Source organism: Microcaecilia unicolor, chromosome 11 (assembly GCF_901765095.1).
Source record: "Microcaecilia unicolor chromosome 11, aMicUni1.1, whole genome shotgun sequence".
Classification (NCBI taxonomy): Eukaryota; Metazoa; Chordata; class Amphibia; order Gymnophiona; family Siphonopidae; genus Microcaecilia; species Microcaecilia unicolor.
The window spans coordinates 119233744-119251039 of NC_044041.1; the positions used below are offsets into that span (position 1 = coordinate 119233744).

The window sequence follows — 17296 nt, forward strand, 5'->3', positions numbered from 1 at the left end:
CCATTACCATCAGCCTGTTTTTTCATGGCTTCCGGTGATGATAATAGAAGAGCAGAAGGTACCAATAGAGGTAAGGGGAACTAAATCAAAAAGTGGGGAATTACTAGATCCCTGATCCCATCAGATTATAAAGAGTTCAAAACCAGACTTCTCCCCTTCGGTGTCATATGTTGAAGAAAACTATTCCAGATCATCAAAAATTGTTTTTTTCATCTGGGAAAGCCACATGCCTCACAGGCCAGTGTAGGGTTTGAGCATGAAGAACAGTATTTTATGTACTTAGGTAAGCTCTTATCGCACGGCCATTTCAATGGGTGGCGGTAAGGGCTCCCCACTGAAATGGCCGTGTGATAAGTGGTTCACTTACCACACGGCCATTTCTTTTCCCCCAAAATGGCCAGCCTTTTACCTGCTGCAGTAAAAGGGGGCCTCAACGTGCGTCAAAAACACGTGCTGATGCTAGTGCAGGCCCCCTTCTACCGTAGTTTAGTAAAAGGACGCCTTAACCCTCCATTGCCCCAGGTACAAAAACGTAAGATTGTGAGCCCCCTAGGGACAGAGAAAGTACCTACATAGAATGTGTACTGCACTGCATATGTCTAACAGTGCTATAGAAATGATTAGTAGTACTAGGATTGGCACTTAGGTGCATATTTTCTAAAATATGGGGGCAATTGTTAAACTGGACCCCCTAGGTTCTATTACAGCAGGGGCTCTCAACCCAGTCCTGGAGGCATCCCAGCCAATCTGGTTTTCAGGATACTCGCATAAGATGAACTGCTTAAAGGTAAGACTGGTATTTATGCGGCCCAATTTAAGTGGCTGTCTTATGCGGTCAAGGGCTGAGTATTATAGAAATAGAGAAAAAATGTAGAAAAAGACCACATGGCCTATCCATGCCATCTACTCACCCTACTTCTGAGTCTATCCCCTTTCACCTTAATCCAATGCCCTCTTATTCCAGAGCTTCCTTTCAATTGAGAGAGACTTGCCTCCTATGCATTTATGCCAAATCAGTATTTATGTTTCAACAATTTTATTGATGACAATTCAGATTAAACACATTCAAAAATATACACATTTATGAAGATTCATATACATAACTGTACCCAGTAAAGACCAAACGAAATAATCTGTCATCAAGCTTTTTACAAGTTTTAATACCCACCCTTCCCCTATATGTATTGTACGTGCAAAACATGGCAGACTCGTACTCCCAAATGCAATTCAAAACTATAAATCCCTCACCCATTCTTACCTACCCATCTCTCCCCCCCAAAACCCGGGGATAACAATACTCTTATAGGGAATTTAGTATAAAGCTACGAGCCCTTGGGGATAAAGAGTTGTCAGAAAAGCCCTTCTTCGGGGGGGAGGATCCAACCATTCTGCGTGCCATTAGCAAGAGATCATGTAATTTATTTTGCCAGTGCAAAACCTCTGGCGGAGAATCACTCTTTCACGCACTCAGAATGAGCCGTTTGCCCAAAATATAAGCCTTGCACACCAATAATTGAGCCCCTCTACTTGCTACAGCAAATAATTTGTACTTATCCAGGATTATTCCGAGAGGGGAAAATAAGATTCTCACCCCCCCCCCCCCCAACAGTGCCTCAAAAAAGCCGATCAACCCAGTCCAGCAATCCTGAATCATCAGACATTCCCAGAGAGAGTGAAAAAAGGATCCTGCCTGCCTTCCACATTTTGAATGCAGGGGGTCTGCCACCCCTCCCATCCTAAAAATTTGAACCTTACTCAAATGTGATCAGTGCAAAATACGATATTGGCATTCACGGATATCTGCATTTATCAACAGTGTAGGTATACCGGCTGATAACTGATCAAAATCTAGAACAAGATCTGGCCTCCCCAAATCTTGAGCCCAACGGCTTCTGATACTATCTTTATTCTTACGAAGAGCTAACCCTGTGAGCGCCTTATATAACCCTGAGACCAAAAGATGATCCCCCGGGACCAGACGAAAGAAATCTCTCACATGCTTGCTATGTCTAGCTCCCAAAATCTCGTCTCCTATCGTACGTACATAATGAGCTAACTGGTTGTGCGCATAAATGTTACTAAAGTCAATGCCCACACCCAATGCGCCACATCAGTATTTAAATGTCTCTATCATATCTCCCCTTTCCTGTCTTTCTTCCAAAGTATACATATTGAAATCTTTAAGTCTGCCCCCATATGTTTTATGATAAAGATCACTGAAAATTTTAGTAGCCGCCCTCTGGACCGACTCCATCCTGTTTATATCTTTTGGAAGGTGCGGTCTCCAGAATTGTACACAGTATTCTAAACGAGGTCTCACCAGAGTCTTATACAGTGGCATCATCACCCCCTTTTTCCTACTGGCCATTCCTCTCCCTATGCACCCAAATATCCTTCTAGCTTTAGCTGTTGCCTTTTCTACCTGTTTGGCCAACTCAAGATTATCCGATATGATCACATCCAAGTCCCGCTTCTCTTTTGTGCACAAAAGTTTTTCACCCCCTAAACTGTACTGTTTCCTTGGGTTTTTGTAGCCCGATGCATGACCCTCTAAATCCTTCCATATGTTATCCACACCATCAGGGATGTCTACCCTATTGTAGATTTTGATATTATCCGCAAAGACACAAACCTTACTAGACGGCCCTTGAGCAATATTGCTTACAAAAATGTTAAAAATAACCATCCCAAGAACCTAACCTTGTGACACTACTGGTAATATGCTTTTCCTTACCATTACCCTCTGTCACCTTCCTCTCAACCAGTTCCTGACCCAGTCACTTTAGGGCCCATACTGAGGGCACTCTGTTTATTTATTAGTTGTTTCTGCGGAACCGTGTCAAAGGCTTTGCTAAAATCTAAACATAGCACTTCTCTTCCTTGATCCAACTCTTTGGTCACCCAGTCAAAGCAACTAATCAGATTTGTCTGACAAGACCTACCTCTAGTGAAACCATATTGCCTCAGGACCTGTAATCCACTGGATTACAAAAATTTTGCTATTCTCTGTTTCCATTAATTTACTCTCCACAGAAGTCCAATTTACCAGCCTGTACTTCCCAACCTCTTCCGTTTTTGGGGAGAGGGACCACATCTGCTTTTCTCCAGTCCTCTGGTACCACTCCCGACTCTGGAGAAGTGTTGAAAAGGTCAGCTAGCAGAGACGCTAGGACTTCCCTAACTTCCTTCAGTACCCTTGGATGAATGCCATCCAGCCCCGTCGCTTTGTCCACCTTTAGTTTAGCCAGCCTTCATGATCTCATTCCTCTGAAAATCGTTCAGGGACTACCACTCATCTATTCCTATCTGTGTTTGTCTTCTGAGGGTTAGACCTTACACAAGGGGTACCTAGCAGTTGGCATAAATGATAGGGACCCTTTTACTAAGCTGTAGTAAAAGGGGGCCTGCACTAGTGTCAGTGCATGTCTTTTATGTGCGCTAAGGCCCCCTAATACCACAGCTGGTAAAATGCTGTCCATTTTGGGGGAAAAGATATGGCCATGTGGTAAGTGAACCACGTACCGCATGGCCATTTTGGTGGGGAGCACTTACCGCCACCCAAGGTGGTAAGGGCTCCCGTGCTAACCTGGCGCTGCCCGATTACTGCCGGTTAAGTTCAAGCATTATATTTTTGTAGAGCTGGAAATGGCCTGCATTAGGGGTGGGAACTACTGCCAGGCTCCTGCGGTTGTTCTGATTGGCGTACGGTAAGCCCACAAGTTAGCTGGTTTTGGCGCAGGCACTAATTGGTTATGTGCCACTGAATATTGGCAGTTAGCCACAGACAAGTGAATCAAGTGGCCAGGAGTCTCTCCTGCCCACTTGAATTGTTTTGAATATCGTCCAGATTGTGTTTTAAAAAAATACAAATATTGTTTTCTGCATAACTCTGTCAAAACTTGATTAATTTCAATAACATTTGGGATATATCACCCTAAATAAATGTGCAATAAGCCTACGCTCACGCCAGCCACCTCAGTTATCATGGTTTTCAGTCAGGAGGATTTGATCCTCATTAAAAATGTTTATCTGAAGAAAGGTTATGGTTCTTATAGACTGGTGCAAAAGTGTTCAGGAAAGAGGCGGAAGAGGGTAAGCGTATATGTTTTGAAGAAATTGTGAGAAATGGGCTCAACTGTCACCAGTCAGGAAGTGGCAGGGCCCGATCAATTTGCACTGAAGAAAACATTGCAATGGTTGAAGAGCCAGGTAGTGAAGTGGCGTTGTTTAGGTGAGGTGGCCGTCGTGAGTGTAGGCTTATTGCAAATTTATTCAGGCTGATATATCCCAAATTTAAATGGGTATGCTTACTTTCCCTGGGGGAATTTGACAAATACACAGAGGTGTATATCTTGCCTTCATAAACAGGCACAACCAAGGTGCCTGTGTGCCTTTTCTGCCTAGGTACCCTGCTGACCCTCCACATGCTCAGCTTTTTCCGGAGTGTCCCCTTGAATATTTTTATTCAGCAAAAATTAGTCACGTTGTTAGTGGAGATCTCCAGGACTGTACTGCTTAGAGAACCTAGATATATGGAAGAAAGTGTGACGACCTTACTTTTTGAGTGCCAGGGCACTGGAGATAAAAGGCACCAAACACCTGAGCCTGTGATGTCACTGGCCCTATAGGTTAAGCTGGCCCAGAGCTTACCTGGCAGCATTGGGTGTGCAGAGAAAAAATAAGAGCCAGCAAGCCCCTTCCTCTTTCTGTCTCAGACCACCTTCCCCCATCTACCTTTAAAGGCAGTTTTCTCCTCCCAAATACAGACAGCATTTCACCTAATGCTACCTGCACCAGCCCTGGTGTCTTCCTTCTGCTGCGCCCTGGCCCCTCCTTTGACATAACGTCCTGCTTCCACAGTGGCATGGCAGAGGGAAGATGCAGGTAGCGTTAGGTGAAATGCTGTCGGTATTCAGGAGGGAAAAGTGGCTTTAAAGGTAGGCCGTGGAGGAGGAGGATGACCTGAGTCGGCGCGCCAAGCCAAAAGTTGGCTCAGGGCGCCATGGTCCTTTGAGCTGGCCCTGAAATGTCACTATGGAATAAGAGACTTCTTGACTGGCTACAATGCAGTGAGAGCGCTCATGTCTTTTGAATAAGATTTTGGGATCTTACCCAATCATTTTTGGCTTTTTTTATGAAGCAGCACTACCGATTAGTGTGCGCTGAATGCAAGGAAGCCCATGGGAATTGAATGGGCTTCTTTGCGTTCAGCGCACGCCAATCTGTAGGGCTGCTTTGTAAAAGGAGCCCTTTGTAAATATTCAGCTATCCCAAACTCTGATGGCATTTATGAGGTGGTAGACAGGACCCCCACCCTGACACTGTTAGAAGACATGGTCGTGTACAGAAGAAGCAACAGTGCAACTGCCTGTACAGGATTGGCAAGCAAATGTGGATAAAGCATGGGGTTATTTTCTCTGATGATAGCTTGAACACAGTAATTGCCTCTCCCAGACAGATATCTGTAAATAATAATTTGAGACAAGTACAGAATTTAGTTCAAGACCAAGTGGTTGTTTAGATTGGGTTGGCTGGATTCACCCTGGATGTGGGATTATGTCAGGCACCTTTCGGGTTTGGCAATGTGAAGTTATCCACAGATTCTGGGTTTGAGGTAGCAGCAGTATTGGAAACAGTTTATTAAAATGAAAAGTCACTTGGATGCCAAGGTACTTTGGCTTGCAGGCTTTAATATAAGTGGCTCGGGTTTATCTTGGGTGAACCGTGGAGTGTTGTGGGTTTTGGCTCTGCAGAGGGTTACCTTGCAATGGAAAGAAACAAGGGCTTCGTTGAAAAAGAGCTGGGAGTAGAGTACCTGAACGCAGTGCCTGTGAATGTGTAAACAAGTAGCTGAATATCTGGAAGGATTGGAGGACGCCTTGGATCTTGGGCAAGTCACGTAACCCTCCATTGCCTCAAGTACAAACAGAGGGGTCGATATTCAAAACGATTCAAAACGATTTCCTGTCCTGTTAAATTGCCTGTTTGAGGCTAACTGCTAACTTTCAGCGGTGCATAACCAGTTCTGCTGCTGAAAATAGCTGTGTAGTGCTGAATTCTAAATTGGCTATTTTGGGGGCATTCTGGGGGCGGAGTTGGCCGATTTAAGTGCTGATATTCAGAATTGAACAGACCAGATTAACTGCGAAAACAGGACTGCATAAAAGTCAGGCCTATCTTTATGCGGTAACCCATACCTGGTTAAGTGCCGAATATCGCACAACCATAAACTGGCTCTGCAAACCTGGAAATTCAATTCCGGTGCCTAGACATTACCTGGCATTGAATTTCCAGGTTTACAGCCAGCAGCGGTCAGCAAAATGCTGATTGGTGCCGGCTGAATATCAGGCCCTTAGATTATAAGCCCCATCCCATGAAGACAGGGAAATATCTGCTGAACCTGAATGTAACTTGCCTTGAGCTATAACTGAAAAGAGTGTGAGCTAAATCTAAAATCTCTCCCCTTCCCTTTCATTTCGAGCTAGACAAGTGAATTTCCCTCTTAACTCTCAACCATTACCTATGCTAGAATAAAATTGGCTCCTTTTGGTTTGGGTTAAGATTGTTTGTTTTGTACAACATCTAAAATCAAGAAAGAAATGTGTTAATCTCCCAAAGTCTCCTTAAAACTGTAAGGAAGAGCAGAAACAGATACACATCTCGTTGCTACCTGTAAAGTTCTTATGGGACAAAGTTTATATATGGAAAGGTACAGTAAGGTGGCACGTTTTGTTCATTAGAAACTTTGTTAACTTTATAAATCACTGAAGCAGAATAACATTGGGATTACGATCTTAAGAGAATTGTCTTGGAGAGGGCCTCGATGGCAACGCCAGTTGTTGAAATGTAAGAACAAAGCCGGGCAGACTTCTATGGTCTATGTCCTGTACATGGGAAGACGGATCAGGATAGGTTGGAACTTGTAGTAGATTTTGACAGCAACTCCAGTAGTTGGGATGTAAGGACAGTGCCATGCAGGCTTCTATGGTCTGTGTCCAGAAAATGGCAAAGAAAGATTAGGTTAAAGTATATATATTTTATGCCACATTCATTGTTGGTTTAATCACGAACTGATAAAGAGTGTGATTGTTGGGCACACTGGATAGACCGTTCAGGTCTTTATCTGCCATCATCCACTATGTTACTATCCAGCTTATTTTCGAAAGAGAAAGACGCTCAAATTTCGACCCAAATCGGGAGATGGGCGTCTTTCTCCCGTGGGCGAACAAATCGGTATAATCGAAAGCCGATTTTGGTCGTCTTCAACTGCACTCTGTCGCAGGAACGAACAAAGTTGATGGGGGCGTGTCGGAGGCATGGTGAAGGCGGGACTAGGGCGTGGTATCGGCCGAGGAGAGATGGGCGTCTTTAGCTGATAATTGAAACAAGAAGGGCGTTTTTGACGAGAATTTGGTCCGCTTTATTTGGACCCTTTTTTTTCAGGTCCAAGTCCCAAAAAAGTGCCCCAACTGACCAGATGACCACCGGAGGGAATCGGGGATCACCTCCCCTGACTCCCCCAGTGGTCACTAACCCCTCCCACCAAAAAAAAACCCACTTTACAAACTTTTTTCCCAGCCTGTATGCCAGCCTCAAATGCCGTATCCACCTCCATGACAGTAGAATGTGTTCTATCCTGTGACAGCCTTTCCCTGATTCTGCTGTGGCTCTCGGGTGAGTGTGACACCTTTTCTGTTATGCACTGCAGAGTCACATCAGCAATGCATTGTGGTGGGTGTAGGGTATTGGGCTCCGTGATTCCACTAGCTTGTGTTACATGCTCATGATGTTGGTAGTTGGTAGGCTCTACTCCCATGGTGCTTTTCTCCCTGCTTACTAGGTCAAAGTGTGCCCTGTTTTGTTTCCGTAGTCCATGAGGTAGTGGCCATTTTTGTAAGCCAGTTTTGGATCCCTTTCATGTGTTAGCCACGTTACAGCACTTAGTTCTTACCTTGAATGTTGCTGAAAGAGGGCGTTGTACAGCATTCTGCCAGCTCTGACCTACTGCTAATCTCAGTACCAGGGAGACTTTTTGCCAGTGGGGCACAACCTCTGATCTGCAGTTAACTGTGAGTAAACGTGCTTATTCAAATAAAGGACGTTTTCAGCGAGATTAGTCTTCAGGTGTGAACTGCCGTGCCAAGGTTATACAGCAGCAACAAGTCCTGTCCCTGGAGCACTTTTAGTGGGTACTGCAGTGCACTTCAGGCAGGCGGACCCAGGCCCATTCCCCCTACCTGTAACACTTGTGCTGGTAAGTGGGAGGCCTCCAAAACCCACTGTACCCACATGTAGGTGCCCCCTTCACCCCTAAGAGCTATGGTAGTGTTGTACATTTGTGGGTTTTGGGAGAGGGGGGTTGGGGGCTCAGCACCCGTGGTAAGGGACCTATGAATGTGGGAGCGTTGTCTAAAGTCCACCGCACTGACCTCTAGGGTGTCCAATTGGTGTACTGGCATGTCAGGGGGGCGAGTGTACTACGAATCCTGGCCCCTCCCATGACCAAATGGCTTGGATTGGGACGTTTTTGAGCTGGGCGTTTTTAGTTTCCATTATCGCTAAAAAAACAAACGCCCAGCTCGGAAACGACTAAATCCATGGCATTTTGGTCCGTACAAACCGTATTTTCGAAACGGAAGATGGACGCCCATTTTTTTCGAAAATACAGTCTGTCCCACTCCTTCACCTACCCGTCCTCGGACATAGACGCCCATGGAGATGGGCGTTCGCGTTCGATTATGCCCCTCCACGTTATATTACCTTGGACATAAAAGTTTGATGCATAATAAAAACTGGACATTGTGGTAAAGGAGAAAAACAATGAGAACAGCATTGATCGTAGGGGGTATTAGTGCCGAATGATTACTCTTTACATTGAGTGGTGAAAGGAGATTTTCAATTAGCAAATAATGAAGTCAGAGACCAAGAAAATGTGGCAGAAAGAGACAGAAATGTTTTCCATTGTTTTGGATGCCACAGACCTGATTAAAAGGAATTTTCTTGAGAGAGTCCTACTTTATTGCAAACGTTCTTTGGTAGCGGGTAGTTCCACCACAAGTGGTTAAAAGACCCATTTGTGCAACAGCTCAGGGAAGCACTGGGAGCCTTTTTCATTATCATTTCTGGGGCAATAATCATTATTTCCTAACATTTTTTTAGCTGTCGATCCTGGGAAGGGGTCGGACCATTCCACTGTATGTGTGGATCTGGAGACATCTTTTTTTATAAGCAGTCATGGGGATGGAGATTCCCAGCTTATTTTGCTGAAAATCAGAATTTTATCAAATATTTAGTGGCTAGATGGGAATCTTTTGTGACTCACAATCAACTGCATGTAGACCACCCTTCTCTGTTTTTGGAATAGGCACAAGACTATATTGCGGGGTGATATAGTATCCACCTGTGCCAGGAATAAGAGTCTTGAGGCGGGCATTAAACACCTAGACTCAATTGAAAAAAGCTAAGCACGCCTATCTAAAAAAAGTCCTCCCAGATTACCAAAGAAGCATTGTTGTCTACTTAAACAGCACTAAATTTCTTAATACATGAACGTACGTCTAGGATGTTGCTATTTCGAAATTATAAATTTCATAGATATGGTAACAAGTCTGGAAAACTTTTGGCCCAGGTGGTAAAGGTTTGGGGGGGAGGGGCTCCCGAGCTAATACTGCTCTTAAAAATTCCCAAGGGATAGTCACAAATAAGTGTGAGGAAATAGTGCTGATCTTGTTAGACCATTTTCAACATTTGTATTCTGAAGAGGGCTCCATGTAAGATTCAGATATTATTAATTACCTGGCACAGTCTGGCATCCCGCCCTTGTCCTCTGAGGCATTTGCAGGCTAAGGAGCTCCAGCAAGCAATTAAATTTTTGAAGGGTCCTTTTACTAAGGTGCACTGAAAAATGACCTGCGGTAGTGTAGACGTGTGTTTTGTGCATATGCAGAATCATTTTTCAGCGCACTTGCAAAAAATGCCTTTTTAAAATTTTGGCCGAAAATGGACGTGCAGCAAAATGAAAATTGCCGCGCGTCCATTTTGGGACTGAGACCTTACTGCCAGCCATTGACCTAGTGGTAAAGTCTCACACGGTAACTGGGCGGTAATGACCTATGTGCTTCAAATTCCACGCCAGAAAATAAAAAATATTTTTTGGATGCTCATAGCGGACACGTGCCAAAAATGAAATTACTGCAAGGGCAATGCGGTACCTGGCCAGTAACTTGGAATTGACATGCATTGGGCGCACATAGGCGCTTACATGGCTTAGTAAAAGGGCCCCTGAAGTTTTTTTTCTGCCCGGGGACCAGATGGATATTCTAGGGAGTTCTACAAACTATTGCAAGTGCAGGTTATAGGCCCTTTACTGGCATACTATTCAGGGGTGATAAATCAGGGCTTCTTCCCTCAACATGCCAACACAGCATTAATTATGCTTTTGCCTAAACCTAACCAGCTACAGGAATTAGCGGATTCCTACTGGCCTGTTTCCATTATCTGTCATGAGTGTTAGCTGGTAGTTTGGCAGACTATTTGCCAATAATAGTGAGAGAGCCCTCTCTTTATTAACCCAATCTTATAAATATGTAAAAATACCAATATCATACATTCAAATTATGACAGGTTGCTGGGCTCGATGGACCCTTGGTCTGTCCCAGCATGGCGATGCTTATGTACTTAAAAACACCAGATCAGTACTGCCGGAACAACCGGATAAAGTTGAATGCGTGATATTTAAACAAAAATCCTTCACTGCATGCAAATCTCTTTTATGAATATTCATTGTGGATATCCTGAAAACCTGACTGACTGTGGTGCCTCCAGGACCAGGTTTGAGGACCATTGTATTATACTTTGATATGAATTCAAAAATGTCTCTTCCAGTTGTGCCACGGTGCCATCCTGATGCCCATGATCTGTAGGCAGATGCCGTTATTATTGAAGGTGAGATAGTTGTGGGTTTGGATGATTTGATTAATTGTGCTATAGTTTCCAGTGTGTATGGTGGTCCTGAGCGGATGACTTTAGAAATTTGTCACAATCAGTTATGCCAGCTACCTGTGGAATGCTGCTGGATAGTGATTCTATATCCATTGTGACCAGAAATGCTTGACATTCTTTCACTTGTTCAGAAAGTCTGTAGTGTCTTGTTTGAAGCTGTTTGTCTTGTGTACTGGGGGTGTAAGACTGTGCTCTAGAAGTTCAGATATTTCTTTTCTGGGTGTGCCAGTACTGGATATGACTGGTCTGCCAGGGGTTTCAGGTTTGTGGATTTAGGTACCACGTAGAAAACGCCAACAGAAAGATGAGTTGCTATTGGGTTTTTCAGTTGAGACTGTATGTATGTGCTGTGGAAATGTGCTGCTAAGATTTTTCAATTTAGTGTATTCCTGTGTCAGTACCTCAGTATGTATTTAATGAGAGCTCTGTGTCCTCTATTTACTTATGAGTCTCCTTTGTCTGCATGCTTTATTTATTTATAAAACTTAATAGACCTTCTTCTTGGTCAGAGGCTAATATAAAACTAAGAAATATAAACTAAGAAATTAACCGGGTTGCAGTGACGTTCCTAGGGTGGCTGACACCCGGGGCGGATCACCGATGCGCCCCCCCCGCCCCCCGGCGAAAGGACACCCCCCTCCCCCCTGGCGAAAGGACACCCCCCCCGGTGCATTTTTACCTGCTGGGGGAGGGGTGCCGCGTGCCTGTCGGCTTCGCTCGTTCCATGCTCCCTCTGCCCCGGAACAGGAAGTAACCTGTTCCGGGGCAGAGGGAGCACGGAACGTATGGAGCCGACAGGCGCGCGGCACCCCCCAGCGGCGTGCACCCGGGGCGGACTGCACCCACTGACCCCCCTTGGTATGCCACTGCCAGGTTGTGCCACTGAATATCAGCACTGGCCATCTCGGCACTGTCTGGGTAATGCTGGAGCAGTCTGGGAGTCAGTGGCCTAGCCACAGGTGGGCCCACCCAGTTTTGCTTCAGGCCCACCCAGTGATGGCTCACATCATTAGTGTAGCTGGCAGGGATCCCTGAGCCCCACCAGCAGAAGAGTTCTCTCCAGAATTCCTGTCCCCAGGCAGTCTCATCCCCGGAGCAGTCAGCAGCATGTTTACAGCTGCCAGTGCCTGCACTCCCCCCTCCCAAGCCAGTTGGCACCCCTACGTATGCTGGTTAAACTGAGCACATGCTGGGGTGGGGGGAGGGCAGTGCTGGTATCCGCTACTGGAAATGCCGCAAGGAAGAGACTACTTGGAGAGGATAATAGAGAGGATTTTTCAGCTAGCAGGGCCCAGGGATCCCCACCAGCCAAGGTATTCATTTTTACAGTGCGGGGATGAGGGAAGTAGCAGACAGAGAGGAAATGCATGGGTCGTGCCCACACAGTTCACCCCCGGGCCCACCCAAAAATTGAGGTCTGGCTACTCTACTACAGGGTGGAGTTGGTGCTTATCCGGCCACCAGCAATTTTCAGTGCTGGTGTCTGGGTAAGGTAGGACTGTTTAGGAAGTAGCTCTATCTTTGCCTGGTTAACTGTCTGGTCACTGCAGTATCAGCCGGTACCTGGATAACTTTCGAGTAGCAGCCTGATCAATGTTCTTCCCTCCGACACCCCCTCAACAGCATTCCCCCTTCCTCCCTTAGAGCAGACCCCTCCCAGATCCCCCCGAGCAGCCCCTCCTGGGGAAGGTCCCCCATCAGCCACCCACATGTAGGTCCCTCAGGTCCACCTTATGGTGGTCTGAGAGGGGGGGGGCATATGCCAGGCAGGAACAAACCCCAATTGCTTCTGCCTATGCCAGCTCCAGCCATGGCTGACATTTTTCATCTGGATCCAGTATGGGCAGGAGCGATTGGGGTTCACATTTGCCCAGCCTACCAGCCTAAACCACCAAGGATCTTAAGGGGGACCTGCAGATGGGTGGGTGAGGGGGTCTTCACGAAGAGGGGCTACTCTTATGGGCTTCTGTGAAGGGGTCTGCTTGACTCTAATCTGATATTCAGCCCATTACCTGGTTAGCCAGAGCCCAGATATTGAGCTCACCTCGGGCTCTGGCCCCCTCCTACTGCGAGGTCTGGCTATGCCCCTGTTCCATCTCAGCCTCTAGATCCAGAACATTATTTCTCATCCTACGAGCATATACACAGCTTTCCTGATGCTGTTAATTGTTTCCCATTTCTCTAGAGGAATTTAATGTTTTATTTGTCTGAAGACTTTTAATTACCAGGAGGCTTTTTTCAGCCATCCCCAATGATCCTAGTTTAGAGCCCACTTCAGTAGGGGGCCCTTTTACTAAGCGGCAGTAAACCCAACATGGGCTTACTGCTCACAATTTTAGAACTACGGCTGGCCCAACGCAAGTGCCGGTGGTAGTTCCACCCCTAGCTCGTGGCATTTCTGACACTCGTGGAAATAGTTGAAAAACATTTCTTCAGGGGGTTACCCTGCGGTAATCGGGCAGTGCCACGCTGCCTGGTTACCGCTGGGTTAGTGCAGAAGCCTTTACCCTTACCATAATAGGTGGCGGTAGGTACTCCCCCCGAATGGCCACACTGTAAGTTCAATCTTAACAACTTTTCTCGGCCTTTTTACCCGCTGTGGTAAAAGGGCCTCAGCGTGCGGCAAAAAAGGCCCTCGCCGCTAGTGCAGGGCCCTTTTTACCTCAGCTTAGTAAAAGGATCCCTAGGTTAGCCAGTTTGCTGTGAAAGACACTACGTCCCTTCTTTGATAGACACCATAGGCCCGATATTCGAAGCGATTTAAGCGGGGCAAGAGAGGCTCCTGTCCACTTAAACTGCCTCTCGCCGCCTAACTGCCGATATTCATTGGCACTAAAGTGGAGAGTGCCACTGAATATCGCCTCTCACCGGCCCCCCCAAAATGGGCCAGTCAGGCGGCACTCGGGAGGAGCTGAGGTGTTGGGCATTATTTTAGACTCGAAATTGAGCTTCAATGAGCAAATTACTGCATTGAGTAAGAAATTTTGATTGAGGCAGTTTCATGCTATTAGATCATCACTACAACCACAAAATTTCAGAATCTTGGTACAGGCAATTATTTTGCCGCAATTAGATTATTGTAATGCGTTACATCAAAATATTTTGTCTAAATTACAATATCGGCTACAGCTGTTACAGAATACGGGTGCTAGATTGATTTTCTGTAAAGGGAAGTTTGAGAGTGTTACGCCATTTATGAGGAATCTACATTGGTTATCAGTTAAGAAACGCATTAGGTTCAAAATAGCCTCTTTGGTTTCTAAGTCATTTTCTAGGTAAAATTCGGAGGGTCTTATAGACCTGCTCTCGATTCCCTCATTTGGACGTCTTTCTTGTTTTTCCCATACTTTACAAATTGGGATCCCTTTTTTTATGAATATTCATTTTAAATCTGTTTATGAATGTTCTTTTTCACTTCAAGGTGCATGAGTTTGGAATGGGTTACCTTGGGAGATAAAAGGATTACGTACTTATTACTGTTTTAGGAAAGGTTTGAAGACATTTTTATTTGATTTGGATTTGAATGACGCATTTTTCTCTTGGTGAGGTTTTTTTGCTAATTGTTGCAGATTTTTTTATAATAATGTTATTGCATACTATTTATATATTCCTCTACTGATGAGATTTTTGATCTGTTAACTACAGTGTACTCTTTGGGGATGCAAGAGGTATACATAACATTTTATAGTATAGTATACAGGTTTATGCGGGCACTGGCAATATTCAGCTGAGGCCCACATAGGCTAAGCAGGTGAATTTAGGACAGTTCAAAAGCTGTTCTAAATTCACGCACCTGTCATATGCAAGCCCCAGCTGAATATCGGGCCGGGACCTGCATTAAAAAAAAGGTCTCTTATCCCTCTGATCTCCCCTCTCACCCCCCAATGAGGTCTGTAAGCCCTGATGTGCTGTAGAACCCCCTCCCAACCTCCGCCCCCACAGGTAAGCATCCACCCACTTCCCATTCAGGATAGGAACCCCCCCCCCAGGACTAACTTGACCTCCCTGGTGATTCAGCAGGGCACTGGGGGCAGAAGCAAACCCCCCTTGCTCCTGCCGCTAGCTGGTACTTCCTCAAATGGCTGCTGGGCTGGCTACCATGAGAGATTGCAGCAACCATTTTGAGGAAGCTACCACTAGGGGCATGAGCAAAGGGGGTTCGCGCCTGCCCCCAGTGCCCTGCTAGATCACCAGGGAGGTCAAGTAGGCCATGGGGGGTCCTATCCTGACTGGGAGGTGGGGAGAGGTTTGGGTTGGGAGTGGGGCTCTATAGCACATCTGGGGGGGTGGTCGGGGGGGGGGGGGAGATTAGAGGGCTAAGAGACCTTTTTTTTAATGTGGGTCCTGGCCTGATATTCAGTTGGAGCCTGCATAATTGCCTTATGCAGCCAGTCCACAAAATGTTAGCCCCCAATATTCAGTGCCGGTGCCCGGACATGGTCCAGCACTGAATATCGGGGGTAATCTAGTCAACGATGATCAGGGTTTAAAACAATGCGACTGCTGTCGGCTGACTATCAGGGGGAGGGGCATCTCTACTCAGTAGCCCTTGGAAAATCATCCCATGGTCCAGAAAGCTGAAACACTCTCAATGACACCATCTGCACTGTCTTGCATTCATCTCTAGGATGCAAGCTTCTCTGCTTTGGCCTTTACCCGTGATAGATAATCAACGAGAACACCACCTGGGCACCTCTCTGCTTCTTCCTCTCTTCCAGAGCTATGAAGTAACTTTTGATATGTTTGTTGGGATACCTAGCGGTTTCATTCATGCTCACATAGATGAGCAGCATTGGATAATTCGTCAGTAGGCTAAGCTCGATGAGTCTCGACAAACTCAAATCTTGGCACTAGGCAGACAGGACACTTCATGTTTGGTCGGCTTCTGTACCCCTCAGCCACTGCTCTTTGCTTCCTAGTGGTCATTGATCTGGCAACTTTGAGGTTTGTGAGCTTCATTTGCTCCTGTTCCTGGGAAGTAAATTGATATTACTTCCTTTAAGCCTGATCAAGTCCCCTTCAACCATCAATCCTAGTGAATGCAGGAATTGATTTATGGAGCAGATGAATGCTGGTGCAGTAAGATATTTCCCACTGATATTTCTTGATGTGAGTAAGATCATGCTCATAGGTAATTGTTTTTTCCAGCTGGTAGTTTCCCCTCTGTTGCTGTGGGTCTGCAGCTAAATCAGAACCAGGGCTAGATTTAGTACCATGAGCCTTCATTCACAAACTACCTGGGATTTTCCCTTTTTTTATATCCGCTCCCAATCTTCTTTCATCTTGTCTTCAGCTGTAAGCCATGCACCAATGCGTGCATACTTGCTTTTAATACTTAGCTGGCTTGTGAGGAGGCATTCCTGGGGCTGTGTTTAGGTTGAGAAGGAAAACAGTATGATTGACAGACTCCCAAGTACATGCATTAGTGTACCTTTCTTGGTTGCGCCAAACATACATAGCTGATGTGAAGTATATGAGTGCTTTCAGCACATGCACATTACGTTAATTTGGGGTGAGCTGTTATCCTCCGTGACCTGAACTCTCTCTGCCTCTTCAGTGAGTCCAGCTGCGATTCCTCCAGCTCTGCTTCATCATCTTTTTAGGTAAACCAGTCTAATTTATACTGCAGTCTAAGCAGGTTGCTCTTCTCCCCTTACTTTGAGAAGGTCAGATTTTTAAAGGTGCTGCTGCAGACCTTCCAAAACACATCCTCTCACTTGTGTGACCAGTTTTTATCATCTGACTGATTGATGCTCTCCCTCCCTCTCTCTATGTGAACTCCAGATATCGATGAGTGCACTATGAACCCCAATCGTTGTGGGCCCCATGGGGTGTGTGAAAACATTGATGGTTCCTTCATCTGTGTCTGCGATGAAGGTTTTGCTCCATCTAAGGATCATCACAGCTGTGAAGGTAAGAAGCATGCTACGGAGGGAAGGATGGGATGGCAGTATTGTTGAGATGTCTGGCACAATGGCTATGCTGAGGGGGCAGGGGAAGTTGTGTTCATGGGTACATCTGGCATGGTGGCTGTTGGAATATGAAGCATGCAATACCAGAGAGATTGTTCCTATGTATGTCTGATATAACTGTGATTGTGAGGAAGGTGATTGGAGCGGTGGATTGGTAGCATTCCTAGTTACACCTGGCACTGTGGCTGTGAGGGTGCACTGTGTTGCAGGCATCTTTCTTGGGTTAGTCTAGAATAGAAATTGTGAGGGTGTGCAGTATGCTGTGTTTTGGGTGAATAGTGTACCTGGACAGGGCTGGTGTTAGACATCCAAGGGCCCAGGGC

The 17296-nt window shown here is 45.9% G+C and overlaps 1 protein-coding gene across 3 annotated transcripts in view; it reads left to right on the forward strand.

Annotated features, from left to right (window-relative positions):
- LTBP3 (latent transforming growth factor beta binding protein 3) overlaps nucleotides 1–17296 on the forward strand; it is a 113326-nt gene that overhangs the window by 62666 nt on the left and 33364 nt on the right. For all 3 annotated transcript variants that reach the window (XM_030217621.1, XM_030217623.1, XM_030217622.1), the window contains exon 19: nucleotides 16786–16914. In XM_030217621.1, the coding sequence (XP_030073481.1) occupies nucleotides 16786–16914 (129 nt within the window). The remainder of the gene's footprint in view (nucleotides 1–16785; nucleotides 16915–17296) is intronic.